The 11,967-nt window shown below is 48.3% G+C and overlaps 2 protein-coding genes across 2 annotated transcripts; one reads left to right on the top strand and one right to left on the bottom strand.

Moving 5' to 3' along the window:
* On the bottom strand, window positions 1-1,485 carry DFJ58DRAFT_746908 (60S ribosome biogenesis protein Rrp14-domain-containing protein). Its single transcript, XM_041387494.1, has 7 exons — window positions 1,305-1,485; window positions 1,151-1,240; window positions 1,071-1,090; window positions 894-1,011; window positions 644-829; window positions 237-585; window positions 1-184 (listed from the first exon to the last, which is right to left on the bottom strand). Exons 1-6 carry the CDS (start codon window positions 1,428-1,430, stop codon window positions 355-357), a joined length of 771 nt encoding a protein of 256 aa, XP_041242033.1. The 5' UTR covers window positions 1,431-1,485; the 3' UTR covers window positions 1-184; window positions 237-354.
* A 4,748-nt stretch (window positions 1,486-6,233) lies between these two features.
* On the top strand, window positions 6,234-7,375 carry DFJ58DRAFT_476216 (uncharacterized protein). Its single transcript, XM_041380568.1, has 6 exons — window positions 6,234-6,299; window positions 6,357-6,415; window positions 6,471-6,605; window positions 6,664-6,898; window positions 6,957-7,009; window positions 7,076-7,375. The coding sequence occupies exons 2-6, from the start codon at window positions 6,406-6,408 to the stop codon at window positions 7,243-7,245; spliced, it is 603 nt and encodes a 200-aa protein (XP_041242032.1). The 5' UTR covers window positions 6,234-6,299; window positions 6,357-6,405; the 3' UTR covers window positions 7,246-7,375.
* The last annotated feature ends 4,592 nt before the right edge of the window (window positions 7,376-11,967 follow it).

Genomic DNA, 11,967 nt, shown 5'->3' with positions numbered 1-11,967 from the left:
CGTAGCTTTCCCTTTACCCTTATGGAAAGTCTTGCCCTCAAAACCAGGTCGAGCTTTAGCTTTCCCCTTTGACGACGAAGACTTTCGTTTATCGCTCCGTCGCTCGTTTCGCATCGCGATGTTATCTGAACGTTTTTCTGCTTTGCAGCCATGGAAGCTGTGAGTTGGTCCTTTCCTCTCCTCCCTGCAACGAGGTGAGTATCAATAAGAACTTGGATGTATCATTAACGGCTTACCAGGACTCTTACTCTTCGCTTTCTCCTTTTCTTTCCGTTTTACTGCTTTCTTGAGGCGCACTTCATCATCCTTGACCTTGACGCCTTCAAGACGCGCCCTCCGCTTTGCCAGCGACTCTTATCTTCTATAGCTTTGCGTTTGTCCTCCGGCATCGAATCCAATTTTCCTTCCGCGCAGCGAGCTGCGACAAAGCTTGATTGGGATGGAAGACGTCTTGAGTGATGCGGCCTTTTTGCTCGAACTCCCAGCCACCACAGAAAAAGATACATTAGTCAAGGGTCCGTCGTTAAGACGAGATGCCGCAGTTCCTTTTGAAGCGACCGGCAAGTCCGGAACAAGTAGCTGATTCTGTTGGTCAAGCACAAAGGGATGAACTCAAGCTGGAACCTTGCAAGATGTAAAATACCTTGACAGGAAGACCCTTCGTCGCTTCCTTCTTGCTTCCCTTTTTGCCTTCAGCCTCTGCCTTGCGCCTCTCTCTTGTCTCTTTTCGTCTTTTTTCACGAAGCGCGGCACGTTGCCTTCTCCGTTCCTCCAAAAGCTCATCTTTGTCTCCCGGTTTCTCCGCCACTTTGTCCACCACGTCGGAGAGCTGCCATGCGCAAATGCAGTTTATCTCGGAGAGCAGCGATGCTCTCTGGTGTAGCCATGGGCACTATGGAGTCGAGTGGGGCAGTCACAACGGCATCGCTGAGATCCACATCATCCACTTGCATATCGTCGTCGTCGGCATCAGAATCGGACCCGATCACCGCAGCTTTCCGTTTCCCTTGACTTTCGAGTTGGTTTTTTCCAGCTCAAGAGCAGCTTCATTCTGAAGGTCAATGACCGACTTTTGATTGGCTGGGTCCAGCTAGGAAAATAAGAACTCAGACTTAGAAGGGAACATCAAGCAGTGATGATAGTAGAAGACCTTATCCCTGCGAGCCTTTTTTGATGCCTCCTTCGCAGCTTGTTTGGGTGCCTTTTGGTTTTTGCTGTGTTTTTGATACTTGGACGGAATCTGTTCGACGCGCATCATGCTATTCAGATTCATCAATAGACGACTGAAATTTTCAATAACGCACGTTGTCTGCATCATGATCATCTTTCGCCAGGTAGTACTTGGCGGGTATCAAGTTTAGTAAAGCCTCGAAGGTATCATTATGAGCCTCGACTGAGGCATGCAGGTCTTCGATGAGTGTTGTAGGCATTGGCACGAGCAGGCACGAAAGAACGGAGATCAGAATCGAAAGAATATTATTACGTCATACAAGCCTATGCATGTCCTGTACGTAACTACTAGGTCCAACTTGAAGAGCTCAAGGTCTGACTCAGAAGTATGCATGTGCTAAGTCGAGGCTAGCCGACATGAACATTGTCGATCACAATGACATGCCTGTCTGCACCTACACCTTTTTTTCTTTCTAGGATGGCATGTACAACTTGCAAGAACGGTGAGAAATAGTTCAACGACTATCGACTAAACCTCTAGCTGAAGCATTTGTCGTTTGGGAAATACCTAGAACAGTATGGGACTTCGAAGGGACCGACGTCCGGTAAACAGGAAGAAAGCCCTGAGCGGCGATGTATAGCAGGGCAAAACAATAAAGATATGTTTTACTAGTACAGTTGAGTGTAGAAGTTCGAGTACATCGTTAAATAACTAGATATATATATCTGCCTCCAATGAGATATAGAGCCAAATATACCTAGCATAAAACTCACCTGGGTCATCACGGACGTCATTGTGACAAGGGCGTAAAAGTAGGGATCGTAAATGAAGCGGTCGCCATCTACTCCTCACTTTCGACTGCACTCCTTTAAAAAACCGACAAGCACGTTCCTAGGGGAGACAGTATTCCAAACAGGTCCTATAAAGTTCTCTAGAGACATACCCGAGGTGTCCATCGAATTGGCAAAGAATCTCGTTGGTCATAGTCTCTGTTTGAAGTTGTACCTGAGTACTCAGTTGCCCCGTACCAGGGCATGGAATCGACTGACAACCTCTTCGAATTTGCAATTTCAACATTGGTTAAACAAGACCGTGAGACAGCCTACCGGGATGAAGCTATAGAGGCGATCCGGGGGAGGCGACACATAAGAGACTTGACTATAACTATCGTTCTGAAAGAATTCCCGAAACGTAAGACTGAGAACACTCTACTCGAACAACATGAAAACTCACCACATTAGCAAACAAGTAACTCGACGGGGCGCCGTATGGGTGATTAATCATGGCGGCCCAGCATGAAACGAGCATAAGTATGACGGTATATGATACTAAGTGCTACTTCCTGTTCGTTGCCGCGGGATCAGAAAACCGCACGCATATAAAGAAGACCGGTCTACACAGATGACAGGTGATCATATGGTGATGAGAAAAGAGCAGTGCCGACACGGCCATCGATAACTCGGGTTGTGATGGACATAGCCCGAATTCAGTCACTTCGAAAAGTCAGCCGAAGTCTTGGGGTGTGAATTCCTGAATATGATGTACTCACATGATACTACATAACATCAAGATGCTCAACTCTTCGAGAATCGAACTGTGCCCACCTAAATGCACCAGCCATGCCAAAGTTTACCAGTGACCACTTGGCCAAGGGCCAGGCTGAGTTGCTCGCTGTGCACTGTGCAGTGTTCCGAATTGCCGCGGATGCCGGAGATGGCCGACTCTTGAAACCACCATCATCACAAGGTCAGAGGAAATTGAAATTAATATTTTGATAGTAAGATGAATCTGCATGGCCATACCATATTACCATCCTGCAGTGTCTTCTCATGTGGAGGCGACCTTCTACTGAAGTTCAATTTGTGCCTGAAATGGACCACGCGGCGGATGGCCAAGATACCCCGGTCATCGAAAATGTTCCTGACTGTCGTGGCCTAGGGTGTCCCGCATACCCTTTTACACGACATTCTCATGGTACTTCCCTGCGGAGGTGCATATATCGCGGTATAGTTTGTACGAGTTACCGGGCCTGGAATTCCTCGATCTTTCTGCTGATAAAGTACGAGCGTCACGCATTCGAGGCAAAGTTCCGGAAACTCAAGCTGCTGTTTAAGCCAACGTGATCAAGTCAGAGGATCTACCCAATCTGCTGATTGCATTCGCAAGATGATATATTATTCCACGCCAAATCGCCAACAAAACTTGCTTCACAAGGTGGTGGAAATCCGTCGGCTTTGCAGATATCAACTGTTCGAAAGGGAATTCCAGGTGGATAGGTTCCTCCTTCGCCAATATATTCAGCATATAAAGCAAGGTGTCTTCCTACTGTCTTCTTCAGATTTATTTGATCCCCTATTACATCCTCACAAACAATGCGTTTCTTCTTTGTCCTCGCTCAGGTCGTTGCTGCTTTGACAAAGAACTGTCCTGTCTTTTGCGTAAAAAGTAGCCAGTGCTGCGGCAACTACGTGAGTAGTTTGCATCCTGGATTTAACCAAATGACCCACCGGCGTGATAGTTCGCCTTTTTTGCGCCGCTTAGTGTGCGAGTCGAAGAAGAAAAGGTGACGTTACTGACAAGGCTCGAGTCTGACACAGGCCGCCATCACAAACACGTCAAATTTAACCTTCTGATGGCTATGCGTGGCAGACGACCAATCCGCTGCACTCGAACCCGGTGCATCTGAATGGTAGCGGCTATCACTATCAGTTCAGAGACCGAGAGTACCAGTAAATCTCTCGTGCTTATTACAAGGAACGACTGTCACCACGAGTCTAATCCCTCTTCTACAGTTTCAATCTTTCCTGGATCCCTCGTGTCAGTAACCAAGGTCTACCAAGGTCCAATATATCGATATATCAGCCTTATCCCACATTTTTTCCACCGTCTCCTGCATTACGTGTTGCTCATGACCCTGGGAACATGAGGAAAATGTCTGGCCTGTTCAATGCTCTATCACTTTCCAATGTATGCGTTCTGGAAGCTCGCTATGTAGAATCGAACATGCGCACCCTGTTCAATGCTCTCCCAACTCTCGATTTATATCAACTTCAAGCTTGCCTATGTACATTCTTGACCTCGCGCGTATCTGATTCTGAAGGCATTGCTGACACGGTCAAAACGTTCCCCGGAAAACCTGGTTCTCGGCCCTGAAGTGATGACGACAGATGAGCAGCGGGTGGAATATTTTACCCTTATCCACCCTTGAAGCAGCAGTATCTCATGCATCAAGATGACTTTGTTTAAGCGAAAACCTTCTGGTACGCCACTACGTTACCGTCAGATGGCGCCAGGAGAGATCCTTGTCGATATTAACAGTTTGCAGGCCGCTGATGATTGGGCACGTTGCCCATTCTTATCTCTGCTCTCGAGACGCGGGTGTAATTCATTTCTGTCTCCTTACATCATCGTCTCACTGATGCAAGTAATATATTTGAACAGCACAATACATATCACACCATTCAGGCAAGGAATTTCTTCTTGATCATTAGAACACGAAGAATGAGCTCATGCCGCAGGTTTCCGATTATCCTGCATCCCATGAACAGCAGTGTGGTCGTATGATGAAGCCCTGCATGATCGGTGCGACTCATATGACATCAAGCCAGTCGAGAGCTAGCAGCTGGAACACCTTTGGCGGATTCCACTGAGAAGTTCTAGCGTCCAGTCTGTCGATGACCAGTGTACACATCTGCTACCTATAACATTGCTTCTGAAGGTCCTTTCTTGATGAAATCCTGACGAATTGCCCTCCCAAGCACAGTCTTGCGAGAATTAGGCTGCACTTGCTGGTATGTCGCTACCTTCTGAGTGGATGGTGCAACAGAATAATGATCAATGTCTCGATGCGTCGAAGACGACATTAACTCAGCTGTTCCTAGCTGTCTGACTCTTGGTGTTGCTGGTCAGTTTGCTCTCCAATGAAGCTCTGCAGTGAGTCCACGTTAGATTAATGATTAGATGACCACTGATGGAATTGATGCAGAACGTGCCGAACAGAATATTGGAACACGTTCCTTCACCGATGCTTTCTGTCATGCAATATTAATGAGGCTCTACAATTAGTCTAGGTTAGGTTGATGATTAGATGACCGCTGAATGAAACTGATGCAGAACGTGCCGAACAGCATTGAATTTGGAACATATTACTTTACCGACTGATTTTCAGCGCCTTCAAATATTTCGCACGCTTCATTGAAATCCAAAATCCCGCAATCATGTACTACTTTGCTTCGATCGAGGGCTCCTGATCATGGAACGTCCTCCCCGTTCTCGTCGTTTCATTGACAATAGTTGCTACGACCAATCAAGATTCTCACTCGAGGAACCGATATCCAGACTGATCGCTATAAAAACTCTGAATGGTGATATGTCTGCACAAACTCCATACGCCCCATCCAGATATGACTGCAGTCTCAAATGATCCCGCTTGGTTGCCGTTTATCAGTACTGTTAGTCTTATCAGCTATTTTTCAGGTCCGTAGAGAGCAAGTGGGGTGAAGATCGTGATGTCTCACAGTCACTCATTTGTTTTGCAGTTGTATCTTCTGCCGCGGTTGTATATGATTGGGGTGAGTCAAATAATGCTTTCCGAGGGTATCATTAATATTTATATGGTATTCAAGTATTAACATTCGGACAAGAGGTAAGTTGATGTCATCGGCGCAGCCGTCTCACTAAGAACACTTCGACAGTTCGAACTGGTCTGGGTAAGCAAGGTCCTATAGAGCAGACTGGATAATGCGGTTGACTTAGAGCAGAGGCAACGTTGGTCCTTCATGACCGTTTTTTATATCTGTGTACGTTATGTCATGAGCGCAAGTTGACATGTTGTGCTGAGTCGACTTCAACCTATTCTAGGTCCGCTACATTGGAATACTATATTCTGTGTAAATTTTCGAGGCTAATAAGTTGACACTGCACTGTACTAACAAGCCATGTCTTACAATTAGGACCCTCATACTATGTATGTATCCCCCCCAAATACACTGTTTTTTTCTTCTAACTGATAACATGTAGGGAATATCCCAGTCTCAAGACAGACGTAGTGGGTGTTCTGTACCGATGCCTCCCATTCCCATTCATTTGCTAACTGCACTCCACACAGGAGTGAGTTATATTTTCAGCTGTAAGTTCATTCAAAGCATCGAGTCCATCAATGCGCACCAATAACCTGCGTTTTCAGGCCTTATTCTTACTTCATATGGGCATTGACCCCTGTCGTCGTCAATGCTATGCTGGGCGGTGAGCTCACCTGCGGTATCTTACTGATCTTGACTTAACTGAAATACCATACAAGTCATCATGCTGATTCGGATACATGCGATGTATGGACGATCCAAAAAGATGCTTATCTTTCTCGTTATAGTCTTGCTTGCTTCCACGATCACCTCCGTCATTACCACAGTAATGTCAAACACCGGTATTTTAGTGGGTAAGTTTTAATTATTGATGAAACCCTCAAGCACATAGGACTCATGGACAAATACCAGAGGAATTCGTCCTTTTTGGCTCCCCTATCTGTCTTTTCGAAAAAATTGGCACATACCAAATGAATCTGGGTTATGAGAGTGTGATATCCACCGCTATATGGGAAGTCCTCGCCTCCGTTCTGGCAGTCCGGATTGTCATAAAACACTTCCGTGAACTGCGACAATCTTCGACAGGATCGACCATTGGGGACTGTTTTATGGCGTTGATTAAAAGTCACGCATTTTACTTTGTAGCGTGAGTTTGGTGGTTTGGATGTTGTTATCTTGTTTCGCTGAAGTTTCGCATGTGTTAGCTTTGCTGTTTGTAACTTGCTTCACCCTAGGCTCACTGTCTCCAAATATCACGGTGCGCCAACCTGCGAATATGTGTCTGTCCGCTCATCATCATTTCTACAGTTTTCACCGTCTGTAGGAGCTGCCTTTTATTCCGATGTGCTCCAAGTTGCCCAGGTGTTGCAGATGTTTGTGCTGGGACCACGCCTGATCCTCAGCATTCGCGAATATCACGCTGAGCTTGTGGCCAGGTCCGACGAGGGAATAGCTATGACGATCATTCATTCCAGACTGGTGGAGATGCGTTGACTGGTGGAGATGTGTAGTTTCGTTGTGGTTCCGGAGTGATTTAGAGAATAGAATGAGGGTCTTGGCAAATCGCTGACATGCCGTACTACCATTGAAATTATCTCGATTCAACCATGATGAAGTATTTTTGTTCCAATGGGTCTCAGGGCCAGGAATTCGCTAGCCTAGTGTATCGAGAACAAGCTAAACATAAATTTGAATGATCTCGTTCCCACGGGATTTTTCCTTTTAATATCCCTTCGCCCATCCTATGGGCAATCGCCCTATTCATCTAGAATGTCAAAGATTTGGCCGGTCTGGGATAACGTCTGGGCCAAAGTCTGGGACACGACGGCGGCCAACGGCACTCTAGGCGGAGTTTACAAACCCCGCCCCATGTAAGACTCTCTCCATCCCACACGCAACCACATCCCTTATAACTTCATTTGTTGTCCATCAGTAATTCGGTACATGCCCTAAAAACTAACAGGGAAATGGCGAGTATCACCTGGCCGGAAGTCGTTCACTCAGTCCACAAGCGCCTGTTACTGCACACTCAATATCACATTGTATACGGCATCTTCACATATCAATCATTGGAATAAGATGTGCAGCTAGAAATATTGATTTAGAGACTGCGACAGACGAAAAGGTAAAAACTCACTCATGTCAGACCTAATCTCCCTTAGCCAGACGAATCGAAGGAAGGTAGTCGTTCCTTCGTACTTCTCCGAGTCGGACCTCTGCAATCCTGCCAGCGTGATACATGTGCCATGCGGCTCAAATCAAGCTCAACAAATCCCCTAGGTATGACCAAGGCATTCCAGGGACTATAAAATGCCTGTCGGGAAGCGGGCGGTACCCAAAATAAGAGCCGATTGTTTGGTCCAACCAACCATCCGTCATCTCTCAGCAAAAAGGAGGTCGACCTGGGCTCATCATGGGAGGTGTTTGCGATTAACTCGGCAGTGTTGCAGAGTGCATGGGTAGAATCGGGGGAGAAATTCACGGCGCGCTCTGGCATATTGATATCTCCTGCATACCAGAGCCGGATTGTGCCATCTGCCGAGCAAGACACGATGCGAGTGCCATCTGCCGAGAGTGAGACGGAGTTCACCACACCAGTGTGCCCCCGCAAGGGCTCGCCAACTTGAATCAGCTGTTCCTTTGCTGCATCCAACAGCCGGACAGAGTGATCCGAAGAACCAATCACGACATGAGTTCCATCTGGCGAGAAAGAGACTGAGTTGATGGAATCAGTGTCCTCCTGCAAGTGCTTTCCGATTTGTTTCCCAGTTGCTACATCCCACAACCGGGCAGTCTTGTCCAAAGAACCGGATACAACGCGAGTGCCATCGGGAGAGAATGATACTGAACTAACTGAACCACGATGTCCCCACCAGGGTTTACCAACTGCCTGCCCAGCTGCATCCCATAACCGCACAGTCGTGTCCGAAGAACCAGTCACGACGTGAGTGCCATCCGGCGAGAATGATACTGCGTTAACTGAACCACGGTGCTCCCAGGGTTCACCAACTTGCTTCCCCGTCTCTACTTCCCACATCCGGACAGTCTTATCTGAAGAACCTGTCACAACACGAATCCCATCTGGCGAGAAGGAGACCGAGTTGACCGGACCATCATGCCCACACCAGGCGTCACCAACTTGCCGCCTCGTCTCTACATCCCACAGCCGAACGGTGTTATCCCAAGAACCGGTTACGATGTGGGTTCCATCTGGCGAGAATGAGAGTGACCTAACCGAGGAAGTGTGTCCCTCCAGGGGCAGACCGACTAGCTGCCCTGTCATTGCATCCCACAGTCGGACGATTCCGGTGTCCAAAGAACCAGTGGCGATGTAAGCCCCATTAGGAGAGAAAGAGACCGAGTTAACAAAACGAGTGTGCTCCCACAAGGACTGGCAGACCGGCTGTACCGTCGCTACATCCCACAGCCAAACAGTCCCATCCGAGGAGCCAGTCACGATGCGAGTGCCATCCGGTGAGAATGACACCGATTGGACTGGACTAGTGTGTTCCCGCAAGGGTTCAGCAACTGGCTGTCCCGTCTTTGCGTCCCACAGCCTAACGCTGTTGTCCGAGGAACCAGTCACAATGCGACTGCTATCCGGTGAGAACGAGATTGAGTTGACCGAACGAGTATGCCCCAAAAATGGCTGACCGACTATCTTCCCCGTCGCATCCCACCGCCGGGCAGTGAAATCTCGAGAGCCAGTTGCGATGCAAGTCCCATCCGGCGAAGAATGAGACTGAGTTAACTGAATCAGTGTGATCCTCCATGGGTTTTACCGACTGGCTGCCCCGTCACTGTATCCCACAACCGGATAGTGTTGTCTGAAGAACCAGTCATGATACGAGTCCCATCCGGTGAGAATGAGACTGAGTTCACTGAACCATTATGCCCCCGCCAGGGTTCACCATCTGGCTTTCCCGTAGCTGCATCCCACAACCGGATAGTGTGATCCGAAGAACCAGTTGCGATGTGGGTGTCTTTCGGCGAGAACGAGACTGAATTAACTGAACCAGTGTGCCCCTGCCAGGGCTCACCGATGGGCTGTCCCTTCGCTGCATTCCATAGCCGGACAGTCTTGTCCGAAGAACCAGTCACGACGCGAGTTCCATCTGACGAGAATGCGACCGAGTTAACTGAACCAGTGTGTCCCTGCCAGGGCTGCCCAACTGGCTGCCCTGTCGCTGCATCCCACAACCGGACAGTCATATCCTCAGAACCGGTCACAATGCGAGTCCCGTCCGGCGAGAACGAGACTGACAGAACTCCTCGCGTATGTCCACGGAGCACACTCTGAACAGCTGTCCAGTTCACATCACGTCCAGCTGCCAGACGGAGAGTCTTCGGAAACTTTGCAGTGAATATTTCAGATATCACGGAATTAACGGGCAAGAACGGCAGCGCTGATACATATAGATGTGGCGTGCTGTGCAAAATGATGTTGCCAAAGATTTGGATGAATTTCTGCACATCCATTGCAGTCGACGAAACATCCTCGTATCCGGAATGGCCCTGCGCTCGCGCGTCAGTGTTTCATTTAACGCCATCTAGTAGTAACTGTGCTTACCTTCAGCCACGGGACAATGAGTGACAGGGCAGGACCTGCGCGGTTGAGTGCGTTGATAAGGCTGAGTGCTTCGAGCCAAAAGAGCAGTTGCTCATGACGCAGGAAATTTCTCACTTTCTTTGCGAGAGCCGTGTCGAAGACTGTTTTTTGTACGTGCGTAGCCCAAAATCGACAGGAATAGGACAAATGCGGGGGAATGCTTTTTTTGACTCGTCCCTGTAGCCCGGTGTCGTTGTAATTGGGGAGGTACGATGTCTTTAAATCACAGATATTGAAAGAAAGTCCAAGTTTCATCACTCGAAGTGATGCAAAAGCAAGGTCGTATTGCACCTTGGATATGTCGACGAAAAAAATCCCACTGCAAGATTTGTCCGTGAGAAAATCGCGAAAGGTTGCGTGAAGGGGTCGGACGGGGGTTAATGAATTGGTGGTGCCGCTGAGGAGGGATCCCATATGCTCCACTATAAACTCCACTTTGTAATGCTCCTTTTCGTCTGGAAATTGGCACCGCATAGCATTCAGAGACTCTATAGGGAGGGGATCTGCTGCGCCAAGGATTTGTCCCATCACGGAACGAAACCTTGTTAGCTGTCTGGGCTGAATCGCCGTACTATGTCCATCCTTTTGCATGATCCCTTCCAAAAAGAAGCGGTACATATCGTACAGCAGACTTTCTCGCTCAGCAGGATCACGGGATGCCACAGCATCAAAGGACTCGTCTGGAGATACGCCAGCAGGAGGTTCTTGGATGGCTTCGCAAGCAAGACGCGCCCATTCGAAAAGTCCATCAGCTTTCTCAGCGATGATTTCAAACTCTCTTTCCCCAAAATTCGACAGCCCTTTCAGCTTCTTCGACACGTAAGTGTGGATGTTGTGCTCCGCAGTTTTTGGTGGAATTTCGTCCATGGACATTCGTTGGATATGCTGTGCATCGGCAAATTGAGCATCAATATCGCGCAGTGGGCGTGAGGTAACGATAAAGCGGAAGTTGTTTGGGAGCTTCGTGATTTCTAAAACATCCGGGTTTTGAAGCTTCCCAGAAAGAATGCGAAGAAGGTCGCTCCGTGTGTCTGCTTTGCCGCTTTCGTCCAGCGCGTCGATAATGATCACAACAGGGCCTACAGTTGATTCAGGGAGCTTCCCCAGTGGTTTCGTGAAAAGCTTGTCCCATTGCTGAACGATATCTGCCGTATTCTTGAGCGCGATGTCGTTCTGAACTGCACTCGCCAAGACTCGTCTCATCTGCGGATGACGGTCAGCCAGGTCGCGCGCGATGGTGGAGAAAACCTTTTGATGGCGGAGGTCGGCACTTCGGTAGCGGTCGAAACAGTCACAAGACCCAAGCCCCCCCACACCGATGAATGAGCTAGCAATTGTGTGAGCAATGGCTGTTTTACCCGTCCCAGCAGTGCCAGATAGCCACAGCACGCGTCCAGCAGAATCTCCACTTTTATAGATCCATTCCGTGATTTGGGAGATAATCTCCTTGCGCGTCCCTGGTAGGCATTGTTTCCCGGTATCTAACCCTGCGCCAATTGCATAAGTCATCCCAATGAGGTTCAATTCATCACCTGACGAGGTATGAGTTTTTGTCGAATCAAAGGTATGTCCGAATCCTTACCAGTACGGTGAACGAAGATGGCCAC

Source organism: Suillus subalutaceus (assembly GCF_016647625.1).
Source record: "Suillus subalutaceus strain FC151 chromosome Unknown DFJ58scaffold_81, whole genome shotgun sequence".
In the NCBI taxonomy this organism is placed as follows: Eukaryota; Fungi; Basidiomycota; class Agaricomycetes; order Boletales; family Suillaceae; genus Suillus; species Suillus subalutaceus.
The sequence above is the reverse complement of the archived record's forward strand: the minus strand, read 5'-3'. Positions and strand labels throughout refer to the sequence as shown.